General features: G+C 40.1%; 1 protein-coding gene across 1 annotated transcript in view; it reads left to right on the top strand.

Moving 5' to 3' along the window:
- The window catches only part of LOC124283354 (angiotensin-converting enzyme-like), a 74,134-nt gene that overhangs the window by 12,492 nt on the left and 35,057 nt on the right, over positions 1–26,585 (top strand). Inside the window, 5 exon segments of the mRNA XM_046719394.1 lie at positions 5,713–5,874; positions 7,051–7,138; positions 7,946–8,089; positions 8,765–8,956; positions 9,089–9,186. Of these exon segments, the coding sequence (XP_046575350.1) occupies positions 5,713–5,874; positions 7,051–7,138; positions 7,946–8,089; positions 8,765–8,956; positions 9,089–9,186 (684 nt within the window).

The following is a 26,585-nucleotide window of genomic DNA, read 5'->3' as shown; positions in this document are numbered from 1 at the left end:
TGCACTACGGAAAATTCCAATATATGTGTATCATTTCTATAATTTAAACAGAACTTCATGTTACTGCACAACGGGAAATTGCTATACAGTATACCCTGGTTATAATGCCACGGTTTGTCCCGGAGAAAATATGGCATGATATCCCGAGTGGCATTATAACCAGGTAGGACAGTTAGAGACCATTTGGCTTCAAAGAAAACAAGTCATTACTTTTGTTGATCATTCTTTATTTCTCAGCTACATAGCACATGTACACTCGCACATAAATGTAAAATACATTTTGCTCTAATGAATACGCACATCATTCAAATGAAACTTTGATCCACATTGATCTACAAAGGTTTATAGAAATCTTGAACTGATGTCTGCTTGGTATGACAATGGCCTTGCACGACTTGCAGAATTTGAGAACATTTTTGGGGGATTTGATGCAGAGCAGAGGTTGATTTATCTCTTCTTATCTAAAGCCTTGTTTACATGCACCCCTTTGCCCCCGGGGGTAAAATACCACATGGGGTTAAAATACCCCTGAGAGGCAAATTGTGTCGTATAAACGGGTCTAACAGGGGGGTAAATTATACCCACAGGGGGGTATTCTGCCCCTGGTCAAGAGGTGGAGCAAATTCAGTTACCCCCGGGGGTATTCTACCCCCCTGTGACATGTGACATCTGGAAACACGTGTGTACAAGTGGCATAACACACTTCATGTACTACACAACATACTGTTGACCTGTGATTCCCAAACAGATTACCAACAATGCGATATTCTACTGTTGTGGCCAAGTAGTATATTGCCACTGCTACTCGAATCTTTTTGAATGTGAAGATGGAACTTTTCACAGATGCGCTGGCACATGTCCCTTGACATTCTGACGTTTTCTTTACACTGAGTTTCATCAAAACGTGGTACAGTTACTTCCCACCAATATCTACTCCTTTCCTTTTCCAAAACAAGGGGTTCTCTAGTGATGAACCCACGCACAAAGTTTGGACGAATCTCTTCCGTTTTCTAGATTTGGACAAACGTCTAGTATATTCATCCATGGTTATAGAGAAGTGACAAGAAATATCAATACCTCCCACCATGTAAACGCAGGCACAATTTTGCCATTTGCCCCTGCGGGTAAATTTACCCCCTGGGGCAAAATACCCATGGGGGTAAAAGTGGTGCATGTAAACAAGGCTTAAGACGCAAAGTTTGCGTTTAGTAGCCATGATTCTTTCATCGTAAACTGGGGGGTGAGCATGACAACTGAATGCATTAATGAGTTTGGTCATTATAACCTGGGGAAAATACCCATAGACAAATGGCATTTTTTCTAGTTTGGCATCATAACCAGGGTATTATAAGGACAGGACATCCGTCCTGGCAAAAACATGGCATTATATCAAAAGGGGCATTATAACCAGGGCATTATAACCAGGGTATCATAACCAGGGTGGTATTATAACCAGGGTGGTATTATAACCAGGGCATTATAACCAGGGTATTATAACCAGGGTGGTATTATAACCAGGGGGTATTATAACCAGGGCATAATAACCAGGGCATTATAACCAGTGTATTATAACCAGGGCATTATAACCAGGGTGGTATTATAACCAGGGTGGTATTATAACCAGGGCATTATAACCAGGGTATTATAACCAGGGTGATATTATAACCAGGGCATTATAACCAGGGTATTATAACCAGGGTATTATAACCAGGGTGGTATTATAACCAGGGTATTATAACCAGGGCATTATAACCAGGGTATTATAACCAGGGCATTATAACCAGGGTGGTATTATAACCAGGGTGGTATTATAACCAGGGTGCACTGTATCTCTATATCATGTCTGTAAGTTAAACAGAACTTCATGCTACTGCATAACGGAAAATTGCAATATATCTCATATCTATTATTTATGTCCCGCTATATAAATTTACTACTACTACTACTACTACTACTACTACTACTACTACTACTACTAGTACTACTACTACTACTTCTTCTACTACTACAAGTAGTACTACCACTACTTTTTGTTTCCACATGGTGACTGTATTGACGTTATTTCCCTGAGCAGATGTCTCTACATGACGACTCATGTAACTATTTATTAGATTGGGCGTATTCCATGTTGTACATCAAAGTAGACATATATAATTTACAGCAGCGATGAAGCGACCAGTTCAACTGATTCCAATGTCTTTGCAGAGTTTTCTCCAAAACTAGAAGGATATCTCCCCATCGAATGGTAAATCTAGCTAAATCGTGTGCACCGTTTCGCGTGCAGTTCTAAAGCTCCACATTGGTAGTGTCTATAAGTGCTATTACACGTAAATCGTCACACAGCAAAGTTTGGTTTTCTTGGCAATGGATATACAACAGGAGACCATTTGTAGAGTGCTTCTATTTCAACTGAATTTGGTAGACATGCATCCCTGTAAAAGAGTTGGAAAATGAACTTGGAAAACTTCAGATCCAACAAGCTGTGACCAAAGCCAGGGAACAGAAAGTGAATTGCATCTGATGCTGCAAAACGTGCCAAGGGCTGCACATTCTACAAACACAGTGGCATACGACTGAGATATGAAAATCCCCCCAGAACTAATGTCTTTCTGCCCCTAACATGTTATTTCGTAATTCTAGGCACGGCATGACTCTATTTAAGCAACATTTATTGCATTCCCTGAAAACCAAGCCACCAGCATGTTCGGGGAATGCCAGTATAGACTGTGGTATATCTCTGTATGGCGCAGCGTTATCAGTGCCACTCGGGACACCAGCACAACACTTTGGTCTGGCATTTCCAGTTCAATTATCCATTATAAACAACCCCGCCAGCAATTCTACGCTACATATCCGACATGCGTGGGTATTGATGTAGGCCAGCAATCGTCCTTCATTACTATCTCACATATTTCTGGTATGCTTCCTAAATATATTCTGTTCCTTAAGGTTACTGGATATTAGTATATGTAAAAAATATTAAGTCATATATTCACATTTTATTTTACAATTGACATGTGTGGGTTAGTCTCAATGTGATTTCTGCAGGACCTTATGCAATAAATATATAAAAGATGAGTCCATATATTTCTTCTTGTCAAAAAACTCCTGTTCAACCGCTCTTTAGGTGTACAATGAAATTTATGCGTAGTCATAGGCCACGCATAACGGTAGTATCTATGTCGTCATCATGCGTATGATGCTTGGCCTGGTTTTATGGGGAGTGTGCAGTAACGCTTGGATGCTGGCTGTGGCGTTGTTGGGAGGTGGTAGTGATACTCTTGGACGTTAGGCCTAGCAGCAGAGGAACCGGATAGGCGCACTGTCGGATGCTGGCTGTATCGGTGTTGGGAGGGGGATAAGGTAGTGTGGGGTCCGGCTCAGGAACGCTCGGACGCAAGCGGTGTCGGGACGGGGTAGGGACCGTACGCGAGAGGTGGCCTCAGAGAAGGTATTTTACCGCTATACTGCAGTTCTGAGGTTGAGCGAAGTCGCGAAGAGTTTGTTCCCTTTCATTTCATTTCCCAGCATCAATCGGAATTACATTCTCTTGGGAACCCATTGGTGGCACACGAACCACTCCGCGGTAGAATGATAAAGAAAGGTACGATGTAAGGAGTTTGCTCGTGAATTTGATGACATATGCAGTGAACTGAGCTCATCACGTGTTTCATCACGTCAATACCATTTTCCTACCGACTTGTATTTGTGTAGATATTCAGTGTGGTGAAACAGGACAGCCTTGTGTCATGCCCTACGACGATCTCACGCTCGGAAAATTTGCAAACATGGTCAATAATGAGAACACATAGGTGCACATCAAGCACATACCTACGTGTGTACATTCAGGCTCAGCCTGTTCCAGACTGCGGACATTTCCTTTACAAGCATGTTTGCTGAACTCCGTGAAACTCTCATACTGCTTCTTACATCGATATACACAATCTCTGTGTCGAAGTTCCGTGACGTCATTTACAGCGATATGCATCCACATACTGAAGTACTTGTACATGACGCCTCTTGTAGCATATTTCATATCTCTCTCTCTCTCTCTCTCTCTCTCTCTCTCTCTCTCTCTCTCTCTCTCTCTCTCTCTCTCTCTCTCTCTCTCTCATCGGTACGTCAGTGAAAACGTACAGATGAATTTCACTTTAAACTAAAACGTAAATCAAATAAAGTGAAATTAGAACTACGAATCCTCAGGATTTTACCTTGCCAATTGAACATTTAAATCTCAGAATTTTATTCAACTTAGGATAAAAGTTGTTTAACAAACGATCATAGTTTGAAATCGCTATTGTTGGTTTGTATTACAAGGGGGTATGTACATCAAATGAAACACCGAGAAGAAGTAGGGTTGGTCTAAGTTAACGCTCATCACGTACTGCACGTGCATTTGTATCACAGTTCCAATTACTGCGTTTACTCCCTTGTAATACAAACCAATAATAGCGATTTGAATCTATGATCGTCTGTTAAGCAACTTTTATCCTTAGTTGAATAAAATTCTGAAATTTATATGTTTAATTGGCAAGGTAAAATTATTATGATTTGCAATCTTAATTTCACTTTATTTGATTTACCTTTTTGTTTAAAGTGAAATTCATCGGTACGTTTTCACTGCAAACAGACTATAGTATAGGTTGTATGGCAAAATATTCAAACAGTACGAATAATCCTACAACAAATTCAAGGTATATAAATTTACCACAATTTAAAAATATACGGAGACTTAGATGATTATTTTACCCTATTGTCAGACACAAGATGTTGAGAGGGGCGGTGGGGTAGCCTAGTGGTTAAAGTGTTCGCTCGTCACGCTGAAGATACAGGTTCTATTCCCCACATGGGCACAATGTGTGAAGCCCATTTCTGGTGTCCCCCGCCGTGATATTGCTGAAATATTGCTAAGAGCGGCGTAAAACTAAACTCACTCACTCACTCATTACGACCTTTATATGGCTCAGTAAAGGCGCAATATTGATTTGCATGTTTCTACCTCCACTTGGACTTCTCAACCGTGGGGCAATACTTGATCATTACGCAATTCTAAGCTGAATGTATTAGTGCACTAAAGAATCAGTGTCCCCCATGCCCTGCTGTCTAACACGTTGTGCAAGTCAAGACCACATGTTGGTATTCCTGATGGACGACAGATGAGATAGGAGTCTGCATCACTAATGTATTAGTAGCCTGTCTTACAGTCGCTGTCTGAGAGTGCTCCCTCTGTGTTTTACCTTCAAAGCTTGATTAAACAATTCCAGAAATGTGGTAGACACTCTGAGGAAGTGGGACACGTCGCTTGTCAACTCGACGGCGATGCTATCCCACACCACACCCTTTGCTTGTGCTTTTCATACCTTATACACTGGCACGTTCTGTTATGCAATTTGTTGAGTTAGTAGATCCTTCATATTTCATGACTTTTTTTACGTTTACGGAATGGATTCTGTTTCGGTAGATATTCGAAATAATAATTCAATAGACTATCGAAATAAAAATAATTCATGAATACATGACACTTTTTATGGTTAGCAACTTCAATTTTATTCCTTATACGACGTTCCAGAGCTAATTCTAGAGAATAAAAAAGAAAACGTGTCATGTATTCATGTTCGTACAACTTCTAGATGTTTTTCCAAAACCTAAAAATAATTCTATTTTGAATTTAGACTAAGACTCGGGTTTAACATTTTGTATGTACAATTGCAGGTGGATGCCAACCTTGAAGAGGCCGCGTTTACCAAAGAGTCAGCTAAGAATGCTTCCATGTTTGAATGGTGGAACTACCAGAACGCCACACTGCAGAGATGGTTTGCTACCATCGCAGATATCGGCATCGCTGCCATGCCAGACAAGGTCAAACTAAAGCGGGTGAGGAGCACAGAAACCCTTACGTCGAAGTGTTTGTGATCACCAAATTACAGACTAGTTTTTGTTTGTTGCTTAATACGGTCATTCTCCGGCTGTTCGACTGGATATGTTACATAACAATTGGAGTCTGGACCAGATGATCCAGTGATTGATATTATGGTCGACTCTCGACACCGTCGGGGAGCGATGCCATCAGTTAGCCAGGTCGCCGTGCCCTACTTCCCGATCTATTATGTCCCTTCTTTCGATCAGGATAAGCTGCTTGAGACCACTTGAGAATCCATTGACCCGATGATACTTGACATGGAATGTATATGTTTCAACTGTTGCAAGTTAGGCTTGTGATACATCTCGATATGAAGGTCACGATACAATGCATGGTACAAGAAAACACGTAACTTTACATGCTCAGGAAATACTTCCATCTTGCAATGATAGGAATAGTTGTCTTCCTGTAATACATTTAGTAGATCGGAGTCAGATTCATGAAATATAAGCGACGCAGCCCCTTCGTTGCTATAAGTAATTGAGTACGGTTTTACATCAATATTCCACCAACATCACGACGAGGGACACCAGTAATGGGATTCACTTAATGTACCCGTGTGGGAATTCGAACCCTGGTCTTTGGCGTGAAGGGCGAACTAGGTTGCTCAACCGCCCATGTTGCCATAAGGGATTTCTGCTAAAGGCAGGGTCGATTGTGCGAATCTGACTGTATCCTGAACCAACGTTCATGAATCACTGTGGTACTGGGAGAATAAGGAATTGCATCGGATATCATTTGTGTAACTGACGCGTCAAACCTGGACATGTCTTCCACATGTCTGTCCACGTTTTGAAAGACATTGGTTTCAGACCTTATACATATAAGCAGAAGAATATAATGTACAATTGTTTTCTTGCCATTATAAGTCGCCCTGGTATAGTCGTATATTGTACCTACTTTAATACTCGAGACTAGGTTCATGGCGTGTCAGGTAAGTGAAATGAGTTGCGCAGAGTTGTGTCTCTTCGTCCTGCAAGGATACTCTGGCCGGATCTCCAGTAAGAGTTTTGGATGCTAGCACCAATCTCGACAATGGTGTAACAAAGAATCATTGCTAAAAGTGTTATATGAGTTGATCACTTTTACTAAGTTGATGTAGTTATGGAATATGCTGGACTTGTTTTCAGCTGAACAACGTTCTTTCGGAGATGGAGGAGATCTACAGCACGGGTAAGGTGTGCGTCAAGGATGACCAGTGTCTGGAGCTGGAACCAGGTTAGTTGGTTTGTTGTTTAACACCCCACTCAGCAAATCTTCCGCTATCTGACGGAAACATATGCTTGTCATATACTTTACACGTGTCAGATGGGTACACAGATTAAGTGATCTTCACTACCAGTCTTTATGATCACTTTTCAAGGGCGAGTTGGATTGCTGGTACATGGCGACTGATACGTGTAATGGCCAAAGGTTCATGAACAGCTAAAGAAAGTTGTCCTGTCACGTTGTTTAGCCACGTTTGACGTCCTGTTCATGATGGCAACGCTCTGTCGCTCTGTCTAAATGTTGTTGTTCCTCAGATGCCTCTTTCATCTAATTGGGGCGGTGGGGTAGCCTAGTGGTTAAAGCGTTAGCTCGTCACGCCGAAGACTCGGGTTCGAATCCCCACATGGGTGCAATGTGTGAAGCCCATTTCTGGTGTTCCCCGCCGTGATGTTGCTGGAATATTGCTAAAAGCGGCGTAAAATCAAACTCAGTCCGTCAGTCTTTCATCTCATAAAAATATTTGAGTCTGTCTGTTCTAACCAAACTACATACACTGTGTTTCAGTTGATTTTTGTATGGCAGGCAGTGTGCCATGAAGTTATACATGTTGTGCAATACATTCTTCCAGGTATAGAACTATAATGTAAATGCTATAAGAATTGACTTTAATTTCAGTGGTTCATGGCATGGGGCATTCACAGATTGACCTCAGGTTAAGTCAGTTTAGCCCTCACCTTGTGAAGGCTCATTCTCCAATGGACTCACTCAAAATACAGTCATTCTTGTAATGGCTTGAGATATAATGTCATTCTGCAGGTCTTACTCGTTTGATGGCGACGTCACGTGACTACTGGGAGCTGACGAAAACCTGGCGAGGCTGGAGGGAACAGACTGGCAACAAGATGAAGGATCTGTACGCAGAGTTTGTTGTCCTTAGCAACGAGGCCATCAGAGCCAATGGTACATATACTCGAACTGAGCTATTTAGAACTATGTTTGTTAGAACGCGTTTTGAACTAGGTCGATACTACCGCCTGATCATACGTAATTCGTATCTATACAGGATTATTAACTAGATTAGATAATCACAATCACGGTAATGGCTTGATCGTGACTGAATATTGGTTAGATTACAACGTTAGTTCTGACAGATTTGACAACTTAGGATCTTTTCACTGTACTGGCTGGATATTTTCTGATGAAACCTAATGAGCAAATGAACTGTATCAATTCAGGAATGTCAGTTGCACGAATCACAGGCAAACAAATAGGGTTGCGCAACATAGAGAAAAATGAACAGTCCTTCTATATGCGAGCGAAGCGAGCAAAGGTTGGCAACGTGCTTCCCTCGCTTCGGCTCGAAAAATATTTTTAATATCAAAATAAAATATCGCCACCCATCAAAGGTAGACACCCATTTCCTCACAGGGTTGTGTTCTCAGATTTCCAACCTCATATTTAATAATATCTCGCGTTCAATATATTGAATTCAACATTTAAGGCGCCACTCGTCGCATGTCAAATCGTTCTTCGCCTCCAACGGAGTGAAGGAACAGGGGAGTTAAATCCTATTTGCTACAGTTTGCTTGTGATTCAACAGAGGCTCATTCCTGAGCTAAGTGTTTTATACGGCAGGATACAACGACACTGGAGCCTACTGGAGGTCGTGGTACGAGAGCGACACTTTCGCCTATGACGTGGAGCAGCTGTTCCTGCAGCTGGAGCCGCTGTACATACAGCTGCACGCCTACACCAGGAGGAAGCTGAAGAAGGTGTACGGGGAACAGATCTTCCCCAAGGAAGGGCACATTCCAGCCCATCTTCTGGGTGGGTATCACCTTATCCCGTTTCATCATTACTTTTTACTCTTTATTATTTATGTATGAAGAAAAAACTAAGGGAACCAGCACGGTAGAAACTCGTTTCTCGTTTTGAGCTGACTGGTGTCCTGTCTTCCAGGCAACATGTGGGCTCAGTCATGGGGCAACCTGCTCGACATTCTCCAGCCCTTCAAGGACAAGGAGAGCGTTGACGTCACTCCACAGATGAAGGCACAGGTACTGCACGCAGAGGAGATAAGTGAGGAGGTTTAGGGAGCGAGTTCGTAGTGTTGTACTTCGACTTCGGCAATATTCCAGTCATATGGGCGACAGAGAGGGGGGAAGGGTGTAGGTAGAGAGAGTGAGCGAGGGGGAGGAAGGGAGATAACTGATAGTGGCGGTTGTTGTTACCAATTGTCCGTTTCAGAACTACACTGCCATGAGGATGTTTCACACAGCGGACGACTTCTTCCGGTCACTCGGTATGAAGTCAATGCCGCAGTCGTTCTGGGATCGCTCCATGATAGAAAAGCCTAAAGATGGTCGCTCTGTCGTCTGCCACGCTTCTGCCTGGGATTTTTACAATGCCAGGGACTTCCGGTGAGTGGAACTAGATTATGTCTACAGGCTCTGCAAGTCAATACTGATAAGAACTTCAGATGCCTGAGATTATATACGTATTGCCTTATACTCAACTGAAACAGGGACTACCCGTGGGTGTTAATACTTATGTGTGTAAGCTCAGGACCTCAAGTTGGTGTCACCGCGTCGTTTTTTAATCTTTCCGATACAGCTTTTACATAGAAGCAGTCAGCTGATTTGTTTAAACCACAAAGTATTTGCTCTGTAGGGCGGTGGGTTAGCATCCGTTCGGCACGCTGAAGACCCGGGTTGGGTTCCCACGTGGGTACGATGTTTGAAGCCCATTTCTTGCGTCCGCCGCCGTGATATTGCTGCAGTATTGCAGCGTAAAACCATACTCCCTCACTCACCCATTTTGCTTTGCATTTAGAAGGTTGACCATGAAGACACCGGGCCTGAGCCTTCACTAGCATACACACCTCGTTGATCCCAACATTTTGCTACTTTTGCACATTATACCTACATCCTGTGTCCAAATACGCGTGTGTCCCCCGGACGCGTTCCTAACGTGGAGGATGGTTATATATCTTTGAGTGAGTGAGTGAGTTTAAATTTTAGGCCCCTTTATCAATATTCCAGCAATATCACCTCGGGGGACATCAGAAAGGGGCTTCACACATTGTGCCCATGTGGAGAAGTGTCTCAAAGATAAACCCTGTCTCTGTGTTGTGTAGAGTGAAGATGTGTACAGACATCACGATGCAGGACCTGATCACCATCCATCACGAGATGGGGCACGTGGAGTACTTCCTCCAGTACATGCACCAGCCTGTAGTGTTCCGCGCAGGGGCTAATCCAGGTAATACTATACAATAGAAGTAAGGAGTGGTACTATTCCAGCTATTTATGTTGAGAAAACCGTTGGGGAACCATGGGGAACCGTTGCTAAACACAACATCCATTTGACGATTCCAACTATGACTTGATGCACCTCTATCAAACAGTGGTGATGCCAGGTTTACCTGTAACCCTTACTCGCTGGTGGATTATCGGAGCGGGACTTAATATCACATAAACCAACGGTCAAGTATTTCATAAAACATATGCAAACCAGTTATTTCATACGCAAAACTAGCTGATGTCACAGTAATGCAATCATTTTTCACTGATAAGTCTATGTAACAGAGATTCTGTGGAATTACAGTAAAAATGAACACGCCAGAGGATGTGTCATCTACTTAACGGACATGTTCTTTATGAACCTTCCTGAAACTAGGTAGGTGAGCTACAGAACGTCATACAAGTAGCTGGAAATATCAGGCTGTCTGCCACTGAAACTTTTGAGCCACAGAATGTAATATGGTTCGAAATATCAGTCTGTCTATGCCTGTTTAAGTTTTTAAAAAACTTAATCAGTTACTGTAGTATTTTGGTTTTATTTAATAGGAGGCAAATAAATGTTTTGTTTGTAGGTTTTCACGAGGCAGTGGGTGATGTATTGGCGTTGTCAGTGGCAACCCCCAAACATCTACAGTCCATTGACCTGTTGTCGAACGTGGAAGAAGATGAAGGCAGGTTATTTGTTTAGATTCTAGAGAGGCATTTAGAGGTTATTTGTTTAGATTCTTGAGAGGCATTTAGAGGTTATTTGTTTGCTGATCAGTACTGAGTGACACAATATTTAGTGGTACCTTGTGTATTTGCTAAACACATTTCTGCTAATATTTCTCAAACGAACACAATTTGGTGGCATATTTTATCAACATTTATCAATATTGCAAACCGACGCCATATAGCTGAAATATTGCTGAGCGGGGCGTTAAACAACAACCAAAGCAAACCAATCTATATTGCAATAGAAGTGACAAAACCCTTACCGCATTCATAAGAAATCACCTGTAGAGAGCGACATCAACTACATGTTTAGCATGTACAAACACCACAAACGTAAATAACATTCAAGACTAGTTTGTCAGTTCTGCGTCGTGTTGGTAATGAGTGGCCACTGTTGATTCCATAATCTATTTTTCCACCCACCTTTGCAGAGAGCGACATCAACTACATGTTAAGCATGTACAAACACCACAAACGTAAATAACATTCAAGACTAGTTTGTCAGTTCTGCGTCGTGTTGGTAATGAGTGGCCACTGTTGATTCCATAATCTATTTTTCCACCCACCTTTGCAGAGAGCGACATCAACTACATGTTAAGCATGGCTCTAGACAAGATCGCCTTTCTGCCGTTCGGCTACCTCATGGATCAATGGCGTTGGAGTGTCTTCAGTGGTGAGACGCCACAGAACTTCTACAACACCAAGTGGTGGTCCCTCAGGTAAGTCACGAGGTGAGGTGCAGGTGAGAGACGCCACAGAGCTTCTACAACACCAAGTGGTGGTCCCTCAGGTAAGTCCTGAGGTGAGATGCAGGTGAGAGACGCCACAGAGCTTCTACAACACCAAGTGGTGGTCCCTCAGGTAAGTCATGTTGTCAAACAGGTTATGATGCACATACATGATACATCACTATCATAGTGTGGGCCCTTAGGGGAGAGGAGGTGAAGGATACAGGTGAGAGACGCCTACTATATTCATAAACACCAAGTAGGCCACAGAATGCAAGGTAAGCAGAGGTTGGTGTCTATAAATGGGACATCTTAACATACAATAAACCGGTCAAGAGATTATTGACAACAAAACAACCTGGTACAGTGAATGTATCAAAGTCTCGATTCACATGTGTCACCTCTGTTTCCTGCTAATGTGTTTCAGACCCGTGAAGATCCAGGTTAGAATTCATCTTCAGCAACCCATGCTTGTCGTAGAGGCGACTAACGAGATCGGGTGATCAGGCTCGCTGACTGGGTTGATACATGTCGTCGTATCCCATTTGCGTAGATCAATGTTCATGTTGTTGATCCCTGGATTGTCTGGTCCAGACTCGATTATTTATAGACTGCCGCCATATAGCTGGAATATTGCTGAGTGCGGCGTAAAACTAAACTCACTCACTAATGTGTTTCAGATGCAGATACCAGGGTATATCTCCGCCGGTACAAAGATCCGAAGATGACTTTGATCCTGGTGCTAAGTACCATATTCCGGCCAACACACCCTACATCAGGTGAGAAACAACATTCAGTCTTATATACATCAAATGAGGAACAACAGTCGTATATACATCGGATAAGAAACAACAGCTTTATATACACCAGATGAGAAACAACTACTCGTATCTTATATACACCAGATGCGATACAACATTCAGTCTTATATACATCAAATGAGGAACAACAGTGTTATATACATCGGATAAGAAACAACAGCTTTATATACACCAGATGAGAAACAACTATCTTATATACACCAGATGCGATACAACATTCAGTCTTATATACATCAAATGAGGAACAACAGTGTTATATACATCGGATAAGAAACAACAGCTTTATATACATCAGATGAGAAACAACTATCTTATATACACCAGATGCGATACAACATTCAGTCTTATATACATCAAATGAGGAACAACAGTCGTATATACATCGGATAAGAAACAACAGCTTTATATACACCAGATGAGAAACAACTATCTTATATACACCAGATGCGATACAACATTCAGTCTTATATACATCAAATGAGGAACAACAGTGTTATATACATCGGATAAGAAACAACAGCTTTATATACACCAGATGAGAAACAACTATCTTATATACACCAGATGCGATACAACATTCAGTCTTATATACATCACATGAGGAACAACAGTCGTATATACATCGGATAAGAAACAACAGCTTTATATACACCAGATGAGAAACAACTATCTTATATACACCAGATGCGAAACAACATTCAGTCTTATATACATCAAATGAGGAACAACAGTCGTATATACATCGGATAAGAAACAACAGCTTTATATACACCAGATGAGAAACAACTATCTTATATACACCAGATGCGATACAACATTCAGTCTTATATACATCAAATGAGGAACAACAGTGTTATATACATCGGATAAGAAACAACAGCTTTATATACATCAGATGAGAAACAACTATCTTATATACACCAGATGCGATACAACATTCAGTCTTATATACATCAAATAAGGAACAACAGTCGTCTATATACATCGGATAAGAAACAACAGCTTTATATACACCAGATGAGAAACAACTATCTTATATACACCAGATGCGATACAACATTCAGTCTTATATACATCAAATGAGGAACAACAGTGTTATATACATCGGATAAGAAACAACTGTCTTATATACATCGGGTGTGAAACAACTGTCTTATATACATCGGGTGTGAAACAACACTCGTATAAAAAAACGGTTGAGAAACAACAGTCACATTTATAAAAGAAAAACACTGGGTGAAAAACAACAGTCCTGGTGTATCAGGGGAGAAGCAAAAGTCTTATAAAAACAACGGTTGAGAAACAAACGCCCTGATCAATCAATCTTAATATACATTGTACAGATATATCAGGTGAGAAACAACACTTACTTTACAATAACTGGGCAACATGGTGATCACAGTTCCGTCCCTTGGATACAACATTCACCTGTGATCGATGGTTCGAATACCAGAACGCCTGAGTTATGTGTCTGGACCTGGCGAGAGTATAGCAAGGGCGTTTCTAACGTTGACATGCATCACCTTGCACATCGTTAAATTTGGGGGTAATTCATCTCCCCACCATAAGAAAGAAAATAAATTGGGGGTAAAAAAAGGGTGTGTGGGGTGTTGTCAACTAGAAGTAGGCATACCCATGGGCACCAATTGTGCGGATCTGTGTTTTACGCTTATGGATCAGAATTTCTGCTTGGATTGGTCAGATCAAAACAAGGTAATTTGGCCAGGAAGTTTAACTTAAGCTTCAAGTATATCGATGATTTGATATCGTTCAATAACCATCACATAGCCAATTCCCTTCCACGGATTTACCCACCTGAACTGGGAATTACGGAGACAAGTAAGACTGCCTCGACTGTTTCATATTTAGATCTATGCATAAAGACTAAAGATTAGTACCGACACAAAACTCTCCACAAGGCTGTATGACAAAAGGGATGATTTCAACTTCAATAGTCAACTTTCCTTTCATGTCGAGCAATATCCCGACAGCTCCGGCCTTTGGTGTTTACATTTCTCAGCTTTTGACATACATCCAGCATGCTCTTTTTACCAAGATTTCAAAGAGCGTCATACCACTCTAGCTCAGAAGTTGTTGATCAAGGTTACAACATTAAAGGCCTCAGTAAAGCTTTCAAAACGTTTTATTGTAGACATGTGGAGGACATTTTGAAATTTGATGCATCCGTGACAAAAATGATGTCCGATGCAATTCCCTATTTTGACTTATAGCATACGTTCCCGAATTATTTCAGGTGAATAATTGAACTTTACATATGTTTATGACGGGTACCACCGGTGGGGCAGGATACGCTCACCTTTTCGCGAACACCTGGTATCATCACTATTTTAGAGTGATTCATAAACACATGCTCTGTCACCGTATGGCGTGGTGACAATCACTGTATTGTCTGGTCCAGACTGGATTTGTTTACAAACAACACCATACAGCTGTAATACTGCTGAAACAAAAATCTGCTCATGATATAGTCACAATTGTACACTCGATTTCTTATGAATGTGGAAAAGGTTTTGTCACTTCTATTACCATATTAAAATTTACTCACTCAAATAAACCAGTTAAAGTGCATGGGAGGGCAGGGGTAAAGGGTTTAACGGCCTACATTTTGTAATATGTGCCTGGCCCCCATTCCACAAACGTTCGTAGCGCCACGACCGCCTCCGTGGTGTAGTGGTTAGAGCGTCGGCCCGGAGAGTGGAAGGTCGCGGGTTCGATTCCCGACCGCGTCATACCAAAAGACGTTAAAATTTGGTACTTGATGGTCCCTGTCTGGCGCTCGGCATTAATGGGTACAATAAGGACTGGTCGGCTCGGAGTCAGTATAATGTGTCTGAGTGGGGTATTCATGCTTCACTGCGGCATGGCATCTCAGTGGGCTAGCACTATAAAACCAGCTTAAGTCTGGGCTAGTACAAGCAGCAGCACATACACATACACACGCATGCACGTCGTCATATGAGCGAAATATTCTCAAACACGACGTAAAACCCAATTTCACCTCACCTCGTAGCGCCACGATATTCGTAAGCCTATGATAAACGACTGCTTCGTGAAGCGGGACTTGGGAGCCTTACAGTTATATATGACTGAAATAAGACAAGAAGTAGTTCATGCTATGTCCTGGTGTCCAGTGTCTCTTGAAGTTTGTTTACCTACAGGTGAAAGGGTTTTGTCTCTCCTTTTACCATATGAAGCTGACACTACCGGTGACAAAACTGGAATACTATTCAAAGTCAGCTCACTTACTCACTCATATAATACAGATAAAGTACATGACGTTTGAAGCCACTATAAAAGTACAGGAGAACTGCACCACGCTTATACTCACAACACAGCGTATAAAGTACGACATGCTTATACACATTATACAGTTTGGTGAAGTATTTCAATCTAATGTGCCTTTACAGTTTGTAAAGTACAGCAGGCGTATACTCCCTTTTGAATCTGTGAAATACATCAGACTTACATTTTAGAATGTGTGAAACACTTCAGGACTATGCTCCTTTTCCCGGTTGTAAAGTACATCAGATTTGGCTGTATTCTATTATACAATTTGTGAAGTAAGTGCATACACATTATACAATTTGTGAAGTACATCATGTTTATACACTTTATACAATTTGTGAAGTACACCCTATACTCACCATACAATGGAAACAGTATATGACGCTCAAACTGTACTGAACGCGAAGGTTTTACATCAAATTTATAGCTATTATAATTTCGTTATATACCTCTGATTTTCCAACACAGAGTGTGTCTCCATTCTACTATATCCGCGTTATTAAGATTTTAAAAAAAATACATACTGTGTTAGAAATTCAGAGGTATATAACATGATCATATACCTCTGAATGACTTTTAACCAATCACAATCCAGTATTCACTGAAGTCATGGTAGAATACGCGTATAGACAATGTCTACGCTATAGGTAAATACTGCATAGACGGATCCAGAGGGTGGGGTGGGGATGCAGGGTGCACACCACCCCCATTTGTCCTGAAAGTTTATTAAATGACCATTAAAACTCTCGTGAAAACGGGTGTAAATGAACTGTGCACACACACCCCATTTCTCAAAAAGCTGTATCCGTCCCTGTACTGAGCATGTCAACATGTACACATCACACACGAACAATTACATGTCGTTCCAGGTACTTCGTGAGTTTCGTCGTCCAGTTCCAGTTCCACAAGGCGCTGTGCCAGGCAGCCAATCAGACGGGCCCTCTGCACAAGTGCGACATCTACCGGTCGAGGGAAGCTGGCGCTCTCCTCAGGTTGATTTTCAATTCAGAATGTAGACATTAAGTTATTTACTCTTTCAAAACCATTCACTGCGTTCACTAACTTCTCTTGCATTATTTTGGTGTGCGACTCGAATGTTATCAATCAGCCTTATCAGCAGACAGTTAGATATTGAAGCGTATTAGTGCGTATCAAACGTATCATCTACGTAGATGTTTAGTTTAATACTCTTCTACGTAGATGATAGTTTCATATACGCTGACGATAAGTTCATCTACGCAGACGAAGGTGGACGGTTCTTTCCTCTGCATAGATGATACTTTAGTCTACGTAGAATATACTTACATCTACGTATATAATACTTACATCTAAGTAAATGATACATAAACTTACTTATCTTACCTCACACATAAATGTCGTTTTCTGATTGGCTGAGTGAGAGTATTTTCAACGTACTCTGCTGGGAATGCCGAACTGTGGGAATTCATTTGGTACTCTGGTTAGTTATTCTTTATCTCGAATAATTGAGTCATGTACGGAAATTACCGATGTTTTGCGAATGCAAATCGATGGAAGGGAGATAACTCTAATTTTGCCTGCTACAGGTTATGCAACATCAAATGTTTTCCCATAGACTTCTATAGTAACGTTATATTTTTTTAAAATCACCCAGGCTGTCAACAGTCATTCCATGTACACATGGGTACAGTCTGGCTTTTAAACTACAATTCCGGCTAACTTATCCTGCCAATTTTCCGAGCACAGGAAGCTGAACACGTCAACCCCAGTTCCGCACCAAATGTCACCTACTGGAAAATATCTGTACACACAATAAGCATAAGGCATGGTGATAAAAATGACAGCACTCAAACTTAAAATTGTGGTCAGTTTTAATTACTGGATGCATGTGCGTTTAAAAAACATAAAAACCTTACACTATTTCATCCAATCACAGCTGTCACATGTTTTTATTTCTTCATATGATTACATACGGTACTCGCTCACGGAGCATGTGATTACGATTAGGTGTAGTGGAACATGGATTCTATGTCGGTATTGGCTAATTGCTTAACTTTGGTACTCCTTATTATGATCCGATACACGTGCTTCAAACATTTCAAAATTAACATTGAGGTGTTCGGTAAGATAAATACGTTGTTCACGGATCCCTGGGGGCCCATGGGTTGATGTACCCTCACTTTTTGTAGAGGTACATAGAAGGTACATCAACCCACGTCCCCCACTTGACCAGTGAACAACTTCTAATCCATGATTAATACTCTACTCAGGAGAAGGTATCATCTAGCATCGGTCACCTTGGTAACATATTTTCTCGAGTAACATATACGCCAGTTATAAATACGCTTCTAGAGACACACTCCAATATATTTTGGTTGGTTGCGTATTTTCGTTTACCTTTTCTGTATGTATACAACTGAATTCCCTTCAACGTACCATCGTTAAAATAAAAAAAACATAACGTCCTATATTTTTGAACTATGGGTCTTGGACCCATTCCAAAAAACGTTCGTTGCGAAACGACATTGTGCTTTGTGGTTCGGGACCCTGGAGCCTTACAATTGTATATGAATTAAAGAGACGGAAAGTACTTCACGCTTTGTCCTGGTATAAATACCAGTTATAAATACGCTTCTATAGATGTACTCCAATATAATTCAGTATTCGGCAGCATGTAGGCGGTGTATTTCCGTTTGTCTTTCTCTGTATTTATACAACCATCAACGTATCAGCGATGAGAATACTAAAATACTAACTTAAATAACCTGTTTCCAACGTCTGTTCAAACCGTGTCCAGCTGGGGTCTAACTCCAGAACACAATATCGATCACCGTCTGCGTAACGATACGCGCAATTATAACATCAGATCATCTTCGCAGATGAAAGTATCTTTTGAGTGGACGAAAGTATCATCTTCGTAGATGAAGTATCTTAAAAGTATTTGCTATGTAGATGAAAGCATCTTCTACGCGTATGGAAGTACCATCTAAGTAGACGAAAGTATCTTCCACACAGATATAAGTATCATCTACGTAGACAAAAGTATCTCGAATGTATCATGTACATAGATGGAAGTATCTTGAAAGTATTATCTGTATAGATGAAAGTATCTTGAAAATATTATCTGTATAGATGAAAGTATCTTGAAAGTATTATCTGTATAGATGAAAGTATCTTGAAAATATTATCTGTATAGATGAAAGTATCTTGAAAATATTATCTGTATAGATGAAAGTATCTTGAAAGTATTATCTGTATAGATGAAAGTATCTTGAAAATATTATCTGTATAGATGAAAGTATCTTGAAAATATTATCTATATAGATGAAAGTATCTTGAAAATATTATGTTTATAGATGAAAGTATCTTGAAAATATTATCTATATAGATGAAAGTATCTTGAAAATATTATCTGTGTAGATGAAAGTATCTTGAAAATATTATCTGTGTAGATGAAAGTATCTTGAAAATATTATCTGAGTAGATGAAAGTATCTTGAAAATATTATCTGTATAGATGAAAGTATCTTGAAAATATTATCTGTGTAGATGAAAGTATCTTGAAAGTATTTTCTGTATAGATGAAAGTATCTTGAAAATATTATCTGTGTAGATTAAAGTATCTTGAAAGTATTATCTGTGTAGATGAAAGTATCTTGAAAGTATTATCTGTGTAGATGAAAGTATCTTGAAAGTATTATCTGTGTAGATGAAAGTATCTTGAAAATATTATCAGTGTAGATGAAAGTATCTTGAAAATATTATCTGTGTAGATGAAAGTATCTTGAAAGTATTAAATGTGTAGATGAAAGTATCTTGAAAATATTATCTGTGTAGATGAAAGTATCTTGAAAGTATTATCTGTGTAGATGAAAGTATCTTGAAAGTATTACCTGTGTAGATGACAGTATCTTGAAAGTATTATCTGTGTAGATGAAAGTATCTTGAAAATGTTATCTGTGTAGATGAAAGTATCTTGAAAGTTTTACCTGTGTAGATGAAAGTATCTTGAAAGTATTATCTGTGTAGATGAAAGTATCTTGAAAATATTATCTGTGTAGATGAAAGTATCTTGAAAATATTATCTGTGTAGATGAAAGTATCTTGAAAGTATTATCTGTGTAGATGAAAGTAGCTTGAAAGTATTACCTGTGTAGATGAAAGTATCTTGAAAGAATTATCTGTGTAGATGAAAGTATCTTGAAAATATTATCTGTGTAGATGAAAGTATCTTGAAAATATTATCTGTGTAGATGAAAGTATCTTGAAAGTATTACCTGTGTAGATGAAAGTATCTTGAAAGTATTACCTGTGTAGATGAAAGTATCTTGAAAGTATTATCTGTGTAGATGAAAGTATCTTGAAAGTATTATCTGTGTAGATGAAAGTTTCTTTTATGTAAATAAAAGTATCGTCTACGTAAAAGAAAATATGTTCTACATCGATAAAGGAAGCATCTTCTACATAGGTGAAAGTGTCTTCTACGTGTGGATGAAAGTATCTTCTACGTGTATGAAAGTATCATCTAAGTAGATGAAAGCATCTTCTACATAGATGGACGTGTCATCTACGTATATTTACGTGGATGAAAGCATCTTCTACATAGATGGACGTGTCATCTACGTATATTTACGTGGATGAAAGCATCTTCTACACAGGTTTACGTTGTTGAAAGTGTCATCGACGTATATTTACGTGGATGAAAGCATCTTCTACACAGGTGAACGTGTCATCTACGTATATTTACGTGGATGAAAGTATCTTCTACATAGGTGAACGTGTCATCTACATACATTTACGTGGATGAAAGCATCTTCTACATTGTTGAAAGTGTCATCGCACGTATATTTACGTTGATGAAAGCATCTTCTACATAGGTGAAAGTGTCATCGACGTATATTTACATCTTCTGAAAGCATCTATACATAGATGAAAGCATCTATGTAGACGAAAGTATCATCTACGTTTATTTTATTAAAATGTACTAATGCGCGTCCATAGGTGAATCATAATGCCAGTGATATCAGTCTTTTCCCCTGGTTTGCCAATGGCATTAACCACCCCATACAGTGCTCACAATTAGGGAGCTCACGAACCATTACCTCCCTTTCAGTCGAGTGTTGGAACTTGGTTCGTCTCGGCCATGGCCCGAAGTTATGCAGATCATCACCGGTCAAGACAAGATGGATGCTGGACCGCTCATGGAGTATTTTCAACCGCTCACTGATTGGCTGAAAGCTCAAAACGAAGGACACGAGACAGGCTGGAAGCACACATGCCCTGAAAAGATCCCAGTGCCCAGCTCAACAAGTCTTATCAGCTTATCCCTCATGGCTTTATTATCCACACTCCTCCTGTCATTGTTGTGACTTAATGTTTCCTGATGTTTAACGGGGCGGTACTTACCTCTTGTTTATCTTCATTATCAAACGAGCGTTGTAATATAGATGTACATAGGTGTTGTACTGACCATTCTGTGCATAATCAGGTGTGTATTAGCTTAGGAATAAATGGAGGCGGCATGTAATATAAGCCTAAGATTCAAGCAGTAGGTGTTCAGTGAAAAAAGATTTGGCTGAAAGATTTCAACTTCTTTCAATGTTGTTTCGCTACGCTCGGTAATTCTTTATTCTTATCCTTTATCCGAAGCGTCACTTTAAATGAACAAAAAAGTTAAAACCATACATACCCCTTGTATTTTTAAGTGAGGCTTGAGTGATAAGCTTACGTCTTCAGCACCCATGCCATGCTGTCTTCTGTTTGTATTGAAGGTATTACGTGTACACGCATGGATCAACAGTTTGATACTTTACTCTGGTACTAAATGCGCACAAAAGTATGATTTCCTGAGTGAGAAACAATGTCATTGCTTGTGGTGGTGCATGTGATCTGTGTATAGTTGCAAGGGTCGGCACAGAGCCCGGCTGCACGCTGCTTGTACATTCTTCTATAACTTAATGATAATATTTGTCTTTATACAAAGCGTCGGTTATGGTGTGATATCATGTCCAACGATGTTCCAGTCGTTATATTTCCACGGTTCATTAATATGTTCCACCTCCTTGGTCTATGTAGAGGTAGCGGTATGTTGATGACCTTCGTGATGTCCATGGGCTCTTCTCCAGCTGGTGCAGTTGTTCAGGATGGCGCTCCATCAATGTTATTCCTGTACAGTAGTACGTTTGTATTTTTGTATAAAACAGATTAAAGCAAATACCAACATGCACGTTGTTTCTTTAGTATCGGGCGTGTTTGTGAGACGTTAACGATGATCTCTAGTGTGTTATATATCTTCACATGGTATTTAATGTCTCCTGTAAACGACTCACTTTACATCTGTGACCAGAATAGTCATATTTTATACTTTTCGATACTTTCGTCTAGGTCCATAATACTTACATGTACGTACATAATACTTACATATACGTACATAATACTGACATCTGCGAACATAATACTTACATCTACGTACATAAGACTTACATCTACGTACATAATACTTACATATACGTACCTAATACTTACATCTACGTACATAATACTTACATGTACGTACATAATACTTACATATACGTACATAATACTGACATCTGCGTACATAATACTTACATCTACGTACATAATACTTACATATACGTACATAATACTTAAATTTACGTACATAATATTTACATCTACGTACATAATAATTACATCTACGTACATAATACTTACATCTGTAAAAATAATACTTACATCTGTGAACATAATACTTATATTTACATACATGATACTTAAACTTACATATTTGATATTAATAATCTACTCAGGAGAAAATATCATCTAGTATTTGGTGGTCAACTTGGTAACATTTTCTCGAGTAATACGTCAGTTATGAATACGCTTCTATAGATATACTCCAATATATGTTCGGCAGCATGTTGGTGGCGTAGTTTCGTTTATCCTTTTCTGTAGTTATACAACTGAATTCCTTTCAACGTATCAGCGTTAGAATGAAACACACCCACACCCACACACAGACACCCCCCAAGAAAACAATTGAAAAATACCAACGTCCCATATTTTGAACTATAGGGCCCGTTCCTGGCGATACGACGTTGTGCTTTGTGGTTCCGGACCCTGGAGCCTTACAATTATATATGAATTAAATGAAGCGGAAAGTACTTCACGCTTTGTCCTGGTAGCTTGTGTCCCTGAAGTGTGTTTGCCTACGGGTGACGACAGTGCATAGGCACCTACCTTTCCCTATATATATACACCCAGTTTACCTGCAACTTCACACTTGGGAAGAAACATGAGCCCCACAGTTCTGTCTCGCGCTGTTTAGCGCCATCTCGGTGTTGCTGGTCAGTGGTCAATTGATCACTGACCTGGACCAGGCAAGGCAGTTCTTGGACGAACAGGATGCTGCGAGTGCACGCTTGAAATACTGGTCCTCGCTCAAAGAATGGGAATATTATACGAACATCACTGACGAGAACAGTGACGCAATGGTAAAGTATGGATATATGTTTCTGTGAACAGTATTTATATTCTAAATTTCAATTTTTCTTTACATATTGTCATGTAACCACGTTATGGGGAAATGCTAGGCCTTGTGTTAATTCCCGATTTGAAGAATAAAGAATGTGAAAGTAGAGCGAATGAATTAACGACCATTGTTGGATACCGCTGTCAGCAATATATCTAAATCACAATACGAGAAATGACCTTCACACATTGTGACTATCTGTGGAATCGATCTCCAACCATCAATATTATATACACAAAGAACGCGATTAAGTACCCTCTGTATTTTTGCAGTGATAGGTATTCAACACGCACATAAAACTTCATAAAACACGATGGCAAAAACATTTGTTTTTCTGACCCGTATGATGCTTTGACTCATAAAAAAGACAAAATGATTGGAATCCATGTTGATTTATTATGATAATTGCTCAATACCGAGTGTAACCTCCATGTGACTATGACAGCCAGCACGCTCCTTCTCATACCCCCTGTCAGCCTCCTGATCCTCTGAAGGGGCAGTCTTCGTCATTCCTCGTGTAAAGTAGCTTCCAATTGGGCCAGGCTCTTTGTACAGGAGGATCCCTTTGTTGCACACCAATCCTGTCCCAGATATGCCCCAAAGCGTTAAGATCGGGGCTCATTCAATCGTGAGATAAGTCAGGGGGTGCTTAACTAAGTTCTTTGTGTATATAATGGAAAAGAATTTAAGTAGTGACTTAGGAGTCATGCACAGTGTCATGTACCTCACTAACTGGTATTGTCCTTATATCGAATGTAATTCACTCGAGAGTGTCAGTGTTCTACTCTTGTATTAAACACCGACAGCATTTCGTCTATTTCCATTTGGGGTATTTACCTGCATACATGTGAGAGTTGAGATGAAATGAGAGTTGAACCTTGCAAGGTAAAGAATCCCCACATCCAGACAACAAAACGTCAAATGGAAGCGAAAAGTATATGATTCATAGGCGTAGGATACTTCAGTCTTTCTTCACCTAAACATGACATCATTGTGGCAAAGCAGAAGAGGCGTCTCTTGGTGACACTGATCTTCAGTGTATTTATTATGCTAGCTATCGAGCAGCAAACCATCATACGCAACTCCATATCTATGTACGTGTGCAGAAGTACAATGTTAAACCTTATTAACCTGATTAAAGATGTTTGAATTTCTGCGATAGCGCTTTCTGACATGTTTGGATGTACGCAATTGCTGCAAAAGATGAGGTATTCAATTATATACACGTGTATCATTGTTCACCCTTCACGTTTGAAACGCGACATAGATTTTACACATATACCGATCCGTAAATTATTACTTTCCTGCACTTCTCGATTTTAGAGAGGAAACATTTGTAATTTAATTTATAGTAGTAGTAGTAGTAGTAGTAGTAGTAGTAGTAGTAGTAGTAGTAGTAGTAGTAGTAGTAGTAGTAGCCGAATGACGTCATGTTATATCGCGCTGCAATGTAATATCTGGATGTATGTTAAATGTCCCATGTGTGCAGGTGGCTGCCGATCTTGAACTGGCAGAGTTTACAAAGGAGTCGGGAAGGAACGCTTCGTTGTTCGCCTGGAAGAACTTTCAGGATGAAACGATGCGGAGACGATTTTCAATAGTGGCGGACATAGGTACGGCCGCTATGCCTGATGAGAAGAAGCTGAAACGGGTAAGAATCATCGTATTTTATTCAGTGTAGTGTGTTGTGGTGTGATGGGTGTGGCAAGATGGCTGATGGTTCTGTATTCTAAGTAAAGGTATCAAACACCGAATACATCTTCCCGCAGAGAGTAACACCATTGGAATCATTAACACACTTATGTAATACCTTGATCACACAATGTGCTCAGCTTTGAAAGAAAGGAAACTTGAATGCCTCTTCCTACGTTTGGTAATACATTACAGATCAGAAAGGACTTTCACAACTGCTAGCTCATAGGTTAATGTATCAGAGAAAACGTCCTCCGCAACATTCATTCCTTTACAAAGAAACAGTAATTTCTGAAGGTGAAGTTATTGGCACTTTCATACATTTGTTTCCATGGTGTCTTCAGCTGAAGGATGTGGTGACGGAGATGGAGGATATCTACTTTGCGGGCAAGGTGTGCGTCAAGGATGACGAGTGTCTGGACCTTGATTCGGGTATGTTGTGCTAGATAATCCAGTGATGTCCATAGCCATACGAGATGATCGATAGTTAAATCTCATCACTTAACATATTTCTTGTGCAAATGGATCAAAACAATAACTTAACGAAATTGGTTCGGTATTGGAATCAAGACAATCAGTACTAGTGTTCGACGAGGAGATGGTTCTCTGTGTTTTTTAAATAACTAAATATACATATCTGCAGCTTGAATATATGCATTACCGCAGAAAATGAAAGCGACATACGCATTACTACCGTATCATTCCGACTATATCATAATTATTATTGGCGAGTCTTACCCGTAGGGCAGGACAGGTTAACCCTTTTCGCGAACACAAGGTGTCAACTCTGGTTTCCGGTGGTCAGCGCGTATAGTTTTCAAGCAGTTTAATCAAAAATAAGCAATTTATTTTTCTGCGTCAAAACTGGTTATTCTTCTGCACGTTTTACATTGCTGATCACTATCAAATAGTGACAATATCAGTGGCCTACCATTGGCCTACCAGTGGCACCCGTAACAAACACATACAAAGGCAAGTCAATCATTGACGTAAAAGAACAAAAGTGGGACTCGTGGTATGAGTCCAAATCGGGAAATGCATAGACATAATTGTTTTACTTTTTTATTTACTTTGCTCCCAGGCTTAACAAGTCTTCTATCGTCATCCCGCAACTATGAGGTGTTAACCAAGGTTTGGGAAGGATGGCGAGATCAGACAGGGAAGAAGATGAAGAACCTGTACGCCGAATTCGTTTCCCTCAACAACGAGGCCATCAGGGCAAATGGTGAGATCTGTGTCAGCCGACACGTATAGGTGCACAATAAACGGTCTGTTACTGAGCGGTTCGAATACAATTGAATACATACAACTCCGTAAAATCCATAGCATGTTTTTGTAACAAATCATGCTATCGTATAAGCACTTACTTGGTTGACACATGACA

The sequence above is a fragment of the Haliotis rubra genome, unplaced genomic scaffold, assembly GCF_003918875.1.
Source record: "Haliotis rubra isolate DU_JTF1 unplaced genomic scaffold, ASM391887v1 Scf313, whole genome shotgun sequence".
NCBI classification, from domain to species: Eukaryota; Metazoa; Mollusca; class Gastropoda; order Lepetellida; family Haliotidae; genus Haliotis; species Haliotis rubra.
Note: the sequence above shows the minus strand (reverse complement) of the source record. Positions and strands in the feature narration are given on the sequence as shown.